Genomic DNA, 13,540 nt, shown 5'->3' with positions numbered 1-13,540 from the left:
GTGTTCAGGGAATATCACCTGAATATCACATTTATGTAAAACTAAACTACCAAGGTGGTACTAGGCTCTATATAACCAGATCCTGGATCTAAAAGGACCTAGACACTGATGCAAATAAATGTGAATTTCCTTTTTGTTTTGACAGCATCCTTACATCTATCGGGTTACCTTTGCTACAGCTAGTGAATCCTCAGCATTGCTAATTAGAATGTTTAATGAAAAAGGAACTTTGAAGGACCTGATCTACAAGGTACTTGTGTTGCAAGTTCATGGTCATAAAGAGGTTTTCATATCCCTATAGAACCTGTGATTGATGCTTGACCTCTAAGTTTCCAGAAGCTAGGACCTGAAGAGAATTTATTTTTATTTTAGCAGTAAAGACTACTCACTTTGGCTAAAGAAAATTCCTTTCCCCACATGAGGGAAGGTTGAACATTTAATGACCAAGCCCATTACATCATAGGCTGTCTTTTAGTCAGTATTAAAGTTTATGTCTTCCACTTAAAGCAATACTGAAGGATTCTAACAATAAGCCAGACTTTGTGGTCTGCTAAAGCCAACACCAGGCATAACTTCGCTGGGCTAAAGAAGGGACAGAACCCAGATCGGCTTCTTTCTATCAGCTACATAGCGTGTGGTATTTTACAAATCCACTTCCTGCGGGCTGGCTGTCTCTTGCATACTCAGCTCTTTAAAGTCCTACCTGTTGAGCAAGCCCCTGTGCAGACGTCGGCCCTCTGTTGCCTTCTTATGTGTTCTCTGGTTTTTTCCAAAGGCAAAACCAAAAGATCCATTCCTCAAGAAGTACTGCAACCCTAAGAAGATTCAGGGTCTTGAACTCCAGCAAATAAAAACATATGGGAGGCAAATATTAGAGGTAAGGGGTATTTAATTTTTGTTTAAGTTGTATTGGCATTTCACCCAGCATTATAATATTCTTTTGTGAAAGTTCTCAGGCAATTTCCAAAACAGTTTAAATCATCTGATCACTTATAAACTGAGGGCATTCTCATGGTTTATCCCAAAAAGCAAATAGTTGAGACTACAGCAGTGATTTAGGTCTTCAAAATTCCCAAAGCTTTAGCTATTGGAATTTAGTATCTGACTTTTAAGAACTTTGCTGTGTGGGTACCAACCTGTATGTTATCTTTAGTTGATCTTTATCTTTGTGCCAAGATTCTTGGCTGTGTTACATCATCTACATTACCATATGGCTCCCTTACAGAAGTGTAACTAGCAGTGAAAAGTTTACAACCTTCTCCCATGTCACACTCTATTTCAGTGTTCTCCAGGCTTTTGGGATCATACAACTCTAGCAGTAAGAAACAATTAAGCATACCCCTAACGTGATGTATGTTTAACTAATTATAAATCATCTACAGTATTACCACTAATATATTTCCTACATTAAAAGTTAAGAAAGAATGAGATTTTTAAAAAAATAGCAAACAGAATGAGAAGTTGTAATATTTTCTTCCAGTCCTCAATGGATTGTCCTGGGCACCCCTTTGGCTCTCACTGCTCTAGTTCACCAGGTCTTTGCAGGGCTGCATCCAGGCACCTCCGTGACTGGGCGAGCCACTGTTTACGTAAATGACAGCTGAGAAGTTTGCTTGCTTTTGTGGAAGCTTGTTGTGTGTTTCTGTTAACAGCCAATTATATTTTTAGGAGAGGATAGACTAGAGGTGTTTTCAACTCAACCCCTTTTCCTGAATAACTGCCCGAATCACTGACGTGACTGATTTACTCATCTCTGCAGGAGTGTCGGGAGTGGGCCCTGCAGAGAGCTGGCATGTTAGGAGCAGAAAGCGCAGAGACTTTTGGCATCAAAGCTATTAACCCCAAGGAGACTAAAGCTGCTTCTCTATTCTTTGGAAATGAGAGAACTGGGTGTTGTGTCTCACAACTGGAAAGCATTCCGTATCAATCCCTTTTCCAAAGAAATGGATGGAGATGGCCTTTTTTTTTTCCAGCAATCTCCCCACTGACCTGTTTGATTTTGTTTCAAACTGTATTAACTTAAATATAATTATATTTATAAATATAATTAAATATAGATTAATATGTATTACTGTTTATATTGACTTAACTTGTGTTATATCTGAATGAGTTGTGATGGGGGAATATAACCTGCACATATTTTTTTAACTAGATAATTTAGGATTTCTGTTTGTCTCTGGTTGTTTAGGTACTAAAATTTCTGCATGACAAAGGATTCCCTTATGGGCATCTTCATGCCTCCAATGTGATGCTAGATGGGGACACTTGCCGGCTGCTAGATCTTGAGAATTCCCTACTGGGCCTCCCTTCCTTCTACCGATCATACTTCTCACAATTCAGGAAAATCAATGTAAGTTGCTGAAAGTAATGAAGCAGTAAGTAGATTTTGTGTGTGTGTAAATTGTCCCCATAGCAGGACCCATGATTGCCTATGTAGGACATATGCACTAAACAAGGGTGAACATACCCATTGGCCCCATTTCTCCCACAGAGCATTGCCTCATCTCTGAGAGGCTGAGCTGAAATGGCACATGGGGCAAGGAGGGGAGTAGAGTCACTGGTTGGAAAACCATGGAAAGTAAGGCCACATCCTTTTGTCAGAGTTAATCCTTGTGAGCTTTTAGAAGAAGCTTTGGAGTTGTGATTTCACTACCAATCAGGAATTGCCCCTGTGCCTTGTTTCTCAGTGGAAACCTGGGGCTGGAGCATTGGGGCTCACGAGGTCAAATTCAAGGATGATCATGTGTGCCTCTCTGTTTTCTTCCACAGACATTGGAAAGTGTAGATGTCCACTGCTTTGGCCACTTGTTGTATGAGATGACCTATGGACGACCACCAGACTCAGTGCCTGTAGACTCCTTCCCTCCTGCACCATCCTTGGCTGTAGGTCAGTATGGGGTCTGGAGGGGTCTTTGGGCCCTGGTAGTCTGCAGAGCTTCTCACTTCCTTTCCAGAGTCCAGGAAAGACCAGAGCAAGTTGCCATCCCCCACTGCCAGAAATTCTTATCCAATTTGAAAGTGTACCAGGGTACATGGGTAGTTCAGTGGTTAGAATACCTGCCTTTCATGTGGGAGACCCAAGTTCGATTCTTGGACCATGTACCCCCCCAAAAAAGTACACCAGATATGAGTCACTTACTATAATATACTTCAGTGAAAATTGAGATGGCTTGTTAATATGTCAGGCTATCAGTAACCTCAGGGAACTTTTTGGTAAAATGCATTGGAATTTTGTAAGGATGTAAAGAGAAGCGTGGCCAGCATAAATCTGATGATAAGTTTCCAGGGCAGAAACGGAAGGTAGGAGCAGGCAATTTGAAGGCAGTTTTGAGGACTCAGGTAGGTGTCAGGAGTCAGACCAAGGCTGAGTGAGACTTGTAAGAAACTAGGTAGTGATGAACCAGGTAGCTAAGAGCCTCTTCTTCTGGGCCCACTTGTAGGGAAGGCAGACAGGAATGCAGACACCAGGCACATTTGATCCAAATGCTCTTCTAGCACTTCCTGAAGGAATTGAGGAGAGCCAAAGGACAGGTGGGTGGCACATTTAGAAGGGAATAGGAACTAAAAGCACATTTGCCCAGGGACCTTTACATCCCCTCCACAAGCCAACTCAGTTAGAACTCATGGCTGAAGCAGAGAGAGAGGAGGGCAGGGTCGCTGTTAGACCCCTGTGCCTTCAAGGTACGGAAGTCAACCCTCCACCAAGTGTTAGCTTTGTGTCAAATGAGGTGATTCCAGAAAACAGCCCTGCAACTACTTTGTGTTGAGTTCTAACAGCTGAAACTGACAGTGACCTCTATTTGTAGAAAAATCTGACTACTTTCGTTCATAGCATTCAAGGTGTTGGACGACAGGATACCAGCAATTGTCATTTTGTGCACTGGTTTTGATTAAAAGCAGGCAAACATCAAAACATCTGTCAGGTTGAACATTTTACTCCTGTGGAGCATTCCTTCTCCTTTAAGAGAGCAAGCATTTTTATGAATGATATCTTGAATCCTTCTTTCTATTATTTTGAAATGTATTTAGCTTTCTGTCAGCACGTGGCTCCTGAACCATTTATTTTGAATCATCGGTAGCATCGGCGTCGCCAGCGTTCCCCTCCCCGTGTCCGCCATCTGTCTGTGTGTGAAGAGTTTTGACACTGTTCTGATCAGCCTGCAGACAGTTGTGCAAAGCGGTGTCAAACTTTTCATCACCCAGTGGATTTGCCAGCTTGTTCTGTGGAACTAAAATGTGTATCTGTTCATTTCAAGTGGCCGTGTTGGAGTCTACGCTGTCTTGTGAAGCCTGTAAAAATGGCATGCCTACCGTCTCCCGGCTCTTACAGATGCCGTAAGTCAATCACGTGCCTTGGTTGTAATCTTGATGACTGTGCTGAATGCCACACCACTGTGCTCCAGCGCCTGCCACCATAGGAAAGGCTCGATGGGGTCCCTGCAGAGCTGAGGTGACGCGCTTACTGACGGTCACTTGCGGCCTGACGCCATGCCCTTTCCTTGTGATCTCTCTGCTCTCTTAGTTTGAGTATTTAACACAAGAGTTGTTTTCACGTGTGTCTCTCCTCCATTAGCGTCAGCATTGTGTATGTGCACACAGTGAAGCAGGGCTCTCCCAAGTGGTTCACATCGTGCCCGTTAGAGTGCCCCAGTAAATGGATCTTTAGCTGCGGGTAGTTCACAAGTCATGGGCCCTGGGCGATCCGCCCTCCAGGAGGAAAGCAGCCTGTTTCTGGCCTTCCCTACTTCTGTGTGTTCATTCATTCACTGGGGAGCATTTATTAAACAGCTTCCACGTACCAGGACCTATGCTAGAGTCTCAGAAGACATTCTTCCTTAAAAAGTGTTAAGAATAGTTAATCAAGGCAATTGAAATAGTGCTTTGGGACCTTTCCTTTAGGTACATTTTCTGTCCTTCGTGGAGGGCCAGGAGAGTGGTGATGAGGGGTGTGTCTGAGGTGGGTGGACCTGGGGCTGCATCGCTGCTTCGCCACACCAGGTGACCTTATGCAGATGACACTCTTGAAGCTGAGTGTCCTCAATTGTGAAATGAGGATGACAACAGTCCCCACCTTGGGAGGTTGTTGGGAGGATTTAATGACATGATTCCTAGTATAATACCAGACACTTAATAAGTGCTTATTAATGTTGATTATGGTAAATGTTTTTTCAGCTTATAGTTTTTGAGCACTGACTATATGTGACACACTGACGTTGTGTTCAGGGATCTGACCCTTGCCTTCAAGATGGGGGAGATAGAAAAGGGGGGATGGAATGAACATGTGTTGAGATCCTGCCCCATGCCATGCAGGGCACAGGTGTTCCGTCTATAGCAGGAAATGACAACGTGGGGAAACAGGCAGAGAAGGGAGAGATAACTCTAGGTTCCTTGTTTTATTGTTTTCTTTTTTACTTTTAAATTTTTTATTGGAGTAACATACATGCAACTCACAATTACTCGTTTTTAATCGCTTTCAAGAGTTCAAATTCAGTAGTGTTAATTATATTCACAATATTGTTTTACCATCACCAATATCCATTACCGTCACTTTTTCTTTACCTCCAACAGAAATTCTGCACCTGTTTAGCAATAACCCCCTCAGCCCCTCTCTTATTATCCCTGGTAACTACAATTTATCTGTCTCTGTAAAATTTGCTTATTTTTAGGTATTTCATACAGTGAGATCATACAATATTTATCCTTTTGTCTCACTCATTTCACTCAACTTAATGTCTTCAGGGTTCATCCATATTGTCACATACATCAGAACTTCATTCTTTTTTATGACTGAATAACATTCCATTGCATGTATGAAGTGCATTTTGTTTATCTGTTCATCTGTTATTGGATACTTCGCTTGCTTCCACCTTCTGGCTATTGTGAATAATGCTGCTGTGAATACTCATATACAAATATCTGTTCAAGTTCCTGCTCTCAGTTCTTGTAGATATATACCTAGAAATGGGATTGCTGGGCTGTATGGTAATTCTGTTTTCAACTTTTTGAGGAACCGCCATACTGATTTCCATAGTGGCTGCACCATTTTACAATGCTACCAGCAATGTATAAGGGTTCCTATTTCACTGTCTTCTCACCAACACTTAATTTCTTTTTTTTTTTTTGGTAATAATAGTCATCTTAGGGGGTGTAAAAGTGGTATATCATTGTCATTTTGATTTGCATTTCCCTGATGACTAAGATAGATGTTGTGCATCTTTTCATGTGTTTTTTTGCCTTTTCTCTATCATCTTTGGAGAAATGTCTATTGAATCCTTTGCCCATTTTTTTAGGTTACCCAATAGGTTTTAAACCATCCTGATTTATTTTTTAAGTGTTTATAGAGAGGCTGCTGTAGGCCAGGCACTTTTCTGAGCTTTGGGGGTGCCGTGAAGGACCAAGCCCCTGCCCCAGTGGAGATGTCATTCTAGCGATACACACACACCGACGCCTCAGTGTCTGCACCAACCACCATTAAAGCCATGTAGCTATGGAAAAATACATCCACTTAGGGGGAAAGAGTTCATGCAGACTTTGAGAACAAGATGCATTTGGAGTTAGTATTTGTATACATGCTAATTTACCTCAGTTTGTATTTACACACACACACACACACACTCCAAAGCTCTTACATTTTTCTCCCAGGCTTCTCCACATATTTTTTCTTCGCCTAAGACTTTCCACCCTTGAAAAGAGGACTTGAAGAGATATGAGCTCTGGTCAATAAAACAATTTCTTGTCTGGAAATAAATGGACATATGGAAGGGGGGGAAATTCTGTCCCCACCTTCAGAGCTGTTCAGGAAAGCACTGTGGGAAACGTTAACCCTGTCATTTCTACTTGTGATATGTCTCTTATTTTTTTTTAAAGTAGAATCTTCAAGGAAAGATTCATTTATAGCCATTTGGGCACTGCCCTAATAACCATTTAAATTCTCCTGCCTGTTTTATCCAAAGCAGTCCAGAATTCCTCATGCTATTGCTTTTAATATTGTTTTAAACTTTTGGTTGTTGTTATTTTAAACTTTTGAAGACAGAATTCATATATACTCTAAAAGCTGCTATTTTTATTTTAAGAGTGTGTGAAGAACACATTTTTTAGAAGAAAAGCATTTTCTTGCTAGATTCCAATCAGCACAGTTCCTTTCCAATTGAACATTTTTATTTTAATGAATTCTAGAATAAATTATATACTCCTCTGGGGGAAAAAAAAAGGAGACAACAATGACCAATTATTATTCTATTTAGAAATATCTGTTGTGGGCCACAGTGTCTCAGCAGGCAAGAATGCAAGAATGCTTGCCTGCCATGCCAGAGGACCTGGGTTCGATTCCTGGTGCCTGCCCATGTTAAAAAAAAAAAAAGAAATATCTGTTGCATTTATTATTTGCAAAAATAACTTTTTCTAAGTGTTAATTAAATGTGTTGTGTGTGGTGAAATTACCTCCAGACACACCCAGCCCAGTTCCCTGGCAGCATGTCTGAGGCAGCGGGCATTGGGGGTTTCCCTGGGGTTACACTGGGTGGCTTGTCAACTCTTTTGAGTTGGGTGGCAGTGGGAGACCTCATGGGCTAAAGGTGTCTTAATCTGTTTTGATCTAGTCTGAGAATACACCTGGTTAAAGGAAGAATTTTTTGTTTTTATTTTCCTTTACAGATTGTTCAGTGATGTTTTACTAACCACTTCTGAAAAGCCACAGTTTAAGGTAAAGCAAATCAATGTCACAATTGAGCTGTAAAGAAGTTGACTTTGAAAGTTAGTACTTTTTACCAAAAAAGGGGAAGGTACAGTCCTTTTGATCAGGAAACATTGGAAATAATCTAAATATCCTACAATTAGGGAATAGTGTAATAACTTATGGTACATCAATTTGATAAAATATTTTTACCTAATAAAAATGAAATTTATCAGAACATTTCATTAGCATGGAAAATGATTATGATATGGGTTGAGGGGCAAAAAAAAAAAGCAGGTTATAAAATACAGTACATTTTTTAAAAAGCAAGCTTAACTGTATCTAGAAAAGAGTCTGGAAAGAAGCATCCTGGGAGATAATGGTGTTGTGTGGTATTGTGGAGAGAGCATGAGTTTGGAACTCACAAAAAGCCCAGTTGATGCCTATTTCTGCCCTTATAATATTAGATGTTCATTTATGGAAGCATCTCCACCTTAGCATTTGTCATTTTTGGTCAGATAATTCTTTGTTGTGTGGGTTATCCTGTGTAAATGTTTAGTAGCATTCCTAGCCGCTCTCCTCAGCATGCCTATAATACCACCCACCCCAGCTGTAGCAGCCAAAAATGTCTCCAGAAATTGTCGCATATCCCCTGAGGGCCAAACTGCCCATAGTTGAGGACCACTGATATATGGGCAGGCACCTAGTCTCTGAGCCTACATTTATTCGTATGTAAAGTTGGGGACTGCTACCTGTCTGAGAGAGTCAGTGGACAACCAGGTGAGATGACCCACTTGAAGTTCCCCTGCAGGGTCTGGCACTCATCCGAGCTCACTATGAGTGTTGAGCTCAGATTTGGGTGATAGAGTGAAGGATAATTCTCTTTTTTCCTATCTATATTCCAAAAGAACATGTAATACAATTATGAAAATCAATTTAGAAAGCAAGGTGGCGTTAGAAGTAGATTGTGTAGATGAGAGAGAAGCTCTCCTCTCTTCTGTTTTGCCAGTTGGAGGAGTTCTGACAATAAAGCTTCTTTGGATCTAAAGGAGGAAAAAAAACCGTGTAAGTTAATATCTTCACTGAAATTCCTCGGGATATGTATTTGGTCTTGTAAATAATACTCTCTTCCCAATCCAATTATTCCAGCTCCCAAGATTTAGAGATCATTTAAAGGGCTGGCTGTCTCCCTTCATCCAGAGAGAGAGCCAGTGCGACAAAGACAATGTGATGTTTAAAACTAACATTAATTTCTTGTTAATTGACTTTCTGGAAAGATGCACAAAAACTGATGATGTTGATTGTCAACTTTGAACATGCGACTGCGACTGCAATAACTGTTCAAAACATTTTTTGCATTTCTTTTTATTAGAGAAGTTGTAGATTTACAGAAAGATCATGTACAAAATACAGAGTGGCCACATATCACCCACAGTTTTTTTTAACATTTTACATTAGTGTGGTACCTTTGTTACTATGGATAAGAGAATATTATTATAATGTACCATTCACTATAGTGCGTGGTTCACAAGAGGGCTCATTGTTTGTGTTGTACAGCCCTATGGTGGTTGTCGCTTTTCATTTTCATTCTAGCAACATATATACCACCTAAAATTCCCCCGATTAATCACATTCAGATATATAATTCAGTGGTTTCAAAACTTTTTGAATTTGAATTTTTTAAAGAATAATAAAGGCCCAAAAGTTCTCAACATGGTCTATTTTCCAGGCCTGATTCCTTGAGATTTTAATATCTAATAAATTAAAAAATGATAAGCTCGGCGACAAACCAGGCTATTGTTAGGGATACCTCCTAACAGAAGCTTGATCTTGTGAAATTCAGAAAGTAAATCTTTTACCAAGAAAATCCCTGTAAAGATATAAAATGTTATAGTTACTTGGATTTTTACATCATGTTTATTTATGTTCTAGTTTTATGTATTCGTTGTTAAGAATGTTAAAGATCAAAGGTGATGGTGGAGTTATACAGAAAAGATAGGATGTAACAAATGAATATGATTGCTGAATCATTAAATTGATACCTCTTTTGTATCAATTTAATTTCAGAGCAGCTAGAAGTAAAAACCTAGAATTGTGGAATTGTAGCCCATGTCAAACTCTGAGATCTGCACTACAACTATTTGTGATGCTGTGCTTTGAAATTTATAGCTTTGTTGTATATATGTTATTTTTCACAAAAAAGTCGACTGTGACAATAAAAAAATATTTACTCCCTCCAGTCCCCTATATTCTGGAGCAGCTAAAAGGAAAAATCTGAGAGGATCTTATAGTAGCCCATGACAAACTCTGGAATCTGTCCTATAACTACTTGTTGAAGAATGCTTTGAAAATGATTGCCTTTTTATTTCTCTGCTTTGTATATATGTTATACTATATAATAAAAAAAGTTAAAAAGGAAAATGTTAAAGAGGTAAGCCTATTGGAGATTCCAAAGGTGACTGAGCTAGCATTCGTGTGGATAGCTTGTAACTGATTTTATTCTAGATGACATCCTTCTTGAGAAACAGCTGTGCCTTCACTGAATCGGTCCAAAAGGTACACCAGCCATTTTACTCAGTGGATTCTGTACTTTTCCTTCCAGATTCCCACAAAGTTAAAAGAGGCATTGAGAACTGCCAAAGAATGTATAGAAAAGAGACTAATTGAAGAACAGAAACAGGTAATTAGCTCATTCTGTTCCTCATTGCCCTTTGATCTTCTAGTATCTTGGCAGGTTCTGCCAGGTATTCATAATGATTTACTTTTTTTGTTTTAATGTGTCTTGTAGCCTTTTTTTTTTTTGATATTAAATAAGAATCTAAATCTATGCCCATACTGCACAAACTGGCAAGAACTCCCAAGGATGCTCATCTCATAAATAAGATTTTTGTATGATCATTAATAATCAATATCACTACAAACCATACTTAACACAGATGGCATCTAACAATCAAAGTATACCTTCATTAACATTTTAGTTTTGAAGTGTTATAATAATATTTACCTTTACCCTTAGCTACACTCTTACTTCCTTGATACCAGGAACATTTATTTTAGTCTAGAAGTATAAAAGCGTGCTCGCATTTTAAAATTGAGTCCTTGAGTAATCATTTAAAAAATTGACCCATTTGGCATTTCAGCATGTCAGTGAAATACTTCAGGCAGCTAAGCACAGGATCTCATCCAGTAGTGATTGACCTTTGACTGCTCACTCCATAAACACTTCCTTCATACTTGCTCTGAACCAGGTCCCAGGCTGGACGCTGGAACACAGAGCTTCAGACCTCCTGGTCCTCCCACAAGGAGCTCAGTCCTATAGGAAAACAGCATGTCCACAAAAGGTGGTCATCTTTTGTGATCGGGGCAGTCCAGGGATGGAGTGAGGCATGCATGGTGACCAGGGCCACGCTGCCTTCTGTAAAAGAGAATGGTGGAAGGAACCGGGGGAAATGAGAACAGTCTGCGTCCTCTGGCACGCTGTTCTCCGACATCCAGACCTGTGCAAGGAGGCGGACAGGCTGGGCAAGGAAAGTTTTGTATCAACATAGTGCAATCTGGCAAAAGGGTGTTGGAGAAGATTGTCACTAGGAAATGGCCTTGTGTAGCTTACATGTGTTTTGGGTTGTGGTCTCTTAAAGATCCACCAGCATCGAAGACTGACACGAGCTCAGTCACACCATGGATCTGAGGAAGAAAGGAAAAAGAGAAAGATTTTAGCTCGAAAGGTAAGCCTGGTGTCTCTCTGAATTCTTAACCTCATGTGAATAGAGTTCTTGGTTAATCGTGCACATTTAGTTAATGACAGATTTTGTGCTATTTCTCCTTGAAAGCTAAGATCATTTCCAGATGACGGGTTTGTAGCTTTTTAAAAAGAGCCACATTAAAAAAAAAAAAAAGAGCCACATAGTATCAGCAGAGAAACAGACCATCTAGTTCCCTGGCCTGCTGGGCTGATTGCGGCATAATGTATTTGGGGGAAATGATTGTCCCAAGATGGTAAATTCAACCTTCTTGGTGTTATTTCCCCCTTTAATTTTAGCCTGTGGCTTCTTCACTGTATTAAGTTATGAGGCCAAATATGACCGTGTCTGTATCTACTTTTATGTGTGCCTAGAAAATATTTTTACTCTAACTCCAGCTTCGGTGTGTTTATTTATTGCTTTCCCCACCTACCTCCCCCCTCCCCACACCTCTTTTCTATTTTTAAAGAAGTCAAAACGATCTGCCATTGAGAACAGTGAAGAACATTCAGCAAAATACAGCAACTCAAATAATTCAGGTAACTAATTATAGATAATATTGGGGGGGCCTAGAAACAAAAGGTCAGGATCAGGAGTCTATAGTCAGTCAAGACATCTTGCATTCTGGTGGCCTGAGGCTGGCAGTGTAGTAACAAATCTGTAGGCTCACCAAACTCAAGTATTGGGAGGGCCCTTGAAATATCAAGGATAGTCCAGCTTTTCCCCTGATGTCAATACTCCATCAACTAAAGACATAGGAGTATTAGCCATGGGAGATAGACCAGATTTAAAAGGCAAGAGCTCCCGTGTTTTTAATGGAACCTGTCTGGATGGAAATGACTCTCAATCCTGCCCCTTACCCTTGGAATAAGGAAAGGACTCGGCAGCACTTGGGGACAGAGAGGAGCATCATTCCAGAAGGGCTGGGATGGTGCAGAGAGCTCTGTCCTGCAGCTGGCAGTACTCACTGTCACTCCTGCCTGCCCTCTCTCAGCCCTGTTGCCCTTGGGCCCCAGTGTCCCCATCTTTGGAAATCAGGGCCGGGTTGAATGATCCTTTGGGCCACGCAGTTCTTCTCGTTTATGAACCTATGAAGTGAAGTAGAGCGCCACACAGAGGAGGGTAGGTTTTGTCTTACCTCACACATCCTTGCTCTGTCCTGGAGGGCCAAAAGAAGGAGAGATTTTTTTTAGGTTGAAGGATATCAGAATATACTTTTGGGCAAAGGAAGAATCTAGCAGAGAAGGAGAAGCTGAAAACACAAAAGACTGATTGAGTCCCATTGAACTGCTCTACACCTCCCTGTCCCCTGTACCACTTATGGCCACGGACATTCATTTGTCATTACCCAGTCAGGGGGGTTGCCAGTTGCATAAACCATTGGTCACACAAAGTTGGTTTCAAAACCAGACAGGCTCTGGGGAACAGTGGGAAACAGCGAGACTTTGTGGCCTGAGGAAGGAAGTGTACCTTGTGCTGGGGTGGAGGCCTGTGGTGCAGGCTCTGAATTTTCTGTCCTGCATCACCTTTTACCACAAGGTCTTATTACACATGAAGCCAAATGCAGATTCTCAGAAGATGACCATGGGGCCCAGCTTAGGCCATTTCTACATGTCCTTCTTTGGTCCCACTGAGGGTTTCTCTGTGTTTTATCTTAGCAGGATCTGGGGCCAGTTCACCCCTCACATCCCCGTCATCACCGACTCCACCCTCTACAGCAGGTTAGTAATGGAGATCAAGTAACATGCCTCTCTCCTCCGTGGCATCAACAGAAGGAGGAAAGGGCCTGTTCCAGGGGTTAGGTAGTTACTAGCCTTCTTAAGAGAAGACAGTAGAAGGCCAAGGGTCTAAATTCCTGAACATAAAGTTCATAGGGAACAGAAAGGCTTCAGGGACACTAGCCCCTCTCTGGCTTAAGCTTGCTCTCCTTGCTGAAAAGCCTCAGAGTGGAAGGGCCTGGTACAGTCTCAACTGGGCAAACACACTGCCGCCCAGGGGCCCTCTCCTGCCAAAGCTCTCTCTTCATCAAGCCCGTCCATAATGCCAGTTTTATCACAGAGCAAGACTGGTGAGATGCCTAATGCAAGAGTGAGATACACCACTGAGATGCAACCACTGAGTTGCTGAT

At 41.1% G+C, this 13,540-nt stretch overlaps 1 protein-coding gene across 4 annotated transcripts in view; it reads left to right on the top strand.

Annotated features, from left to right (window-relative positions):
• PXK (PX domain containing serine/threonine kinase like) overlaps positions 1–13,540 on the top strand; it is a 95,685-nt gene that overhangs the window by 71,784 nt on the left and 10,361 nt on the right. For 2 of the 4 annotated variants that reach the window (XR_013162715.1, XM_077128861.1), the window contains exons 8-17: positions 146–250; positions 776–877; positions 2,189–2,350; positions 2,770–2,887; positions 4,257–4,335; positions 7,654–7,702; positions 10,275–10,352; positions 11,311–11,397; positions 11,882–11,951; positions 13,074–13,133. Coding sequence is in view for 2 of the 4 variants with exons in the window: in XM_077128861.1 (XP_076984976.1) it covers positions 146–250; positions 776–877; positions 2,189–2,350; positions 2,770–2,887; positions 4,257–4,335; positions 7,654–7,702; positions 10,275–10,352; positions 11,311–11,397; positions 11,882–11,951; positions 13,074–13,133 (910 nt within the window). In the remaining 2 variants the exon portion in view is untranslated. Of the gene's footprint in view, positions 1–145; positions 251–775; positions 878–2,188; positions 2,351–2,769; positions 2,888–4,256; positions 4,336–7,653; positions 7,703–10,274; positions 10,353–11,310; positions 11,398–11,881; positions 11,952–13,070; positions 13,134–13,540 lie in introns of all 4 variants that reach the window. The other 2 variants (XR_013162714.1, XM_077128860.1) reach the window with 1 other exon arrangement.

This window comes from Tamandua tetradactyla, chromosome 15 (genome assembly GCF_023851605.1).
Source record: "Tamandua tetradactyla isolate mTamTet1 chromosome 15, mTamTet1.pri, whole genome shotgun sequence".
NCBI lineage: Eukaryota > Metazoa > Chordata > Mammalia > Pilosa > Myrmecophagidae > Tamandua > Tamandua tetradactyla.
This window is presented reverse-complemented; position numbering and strand designations above follow the sequence as displayed.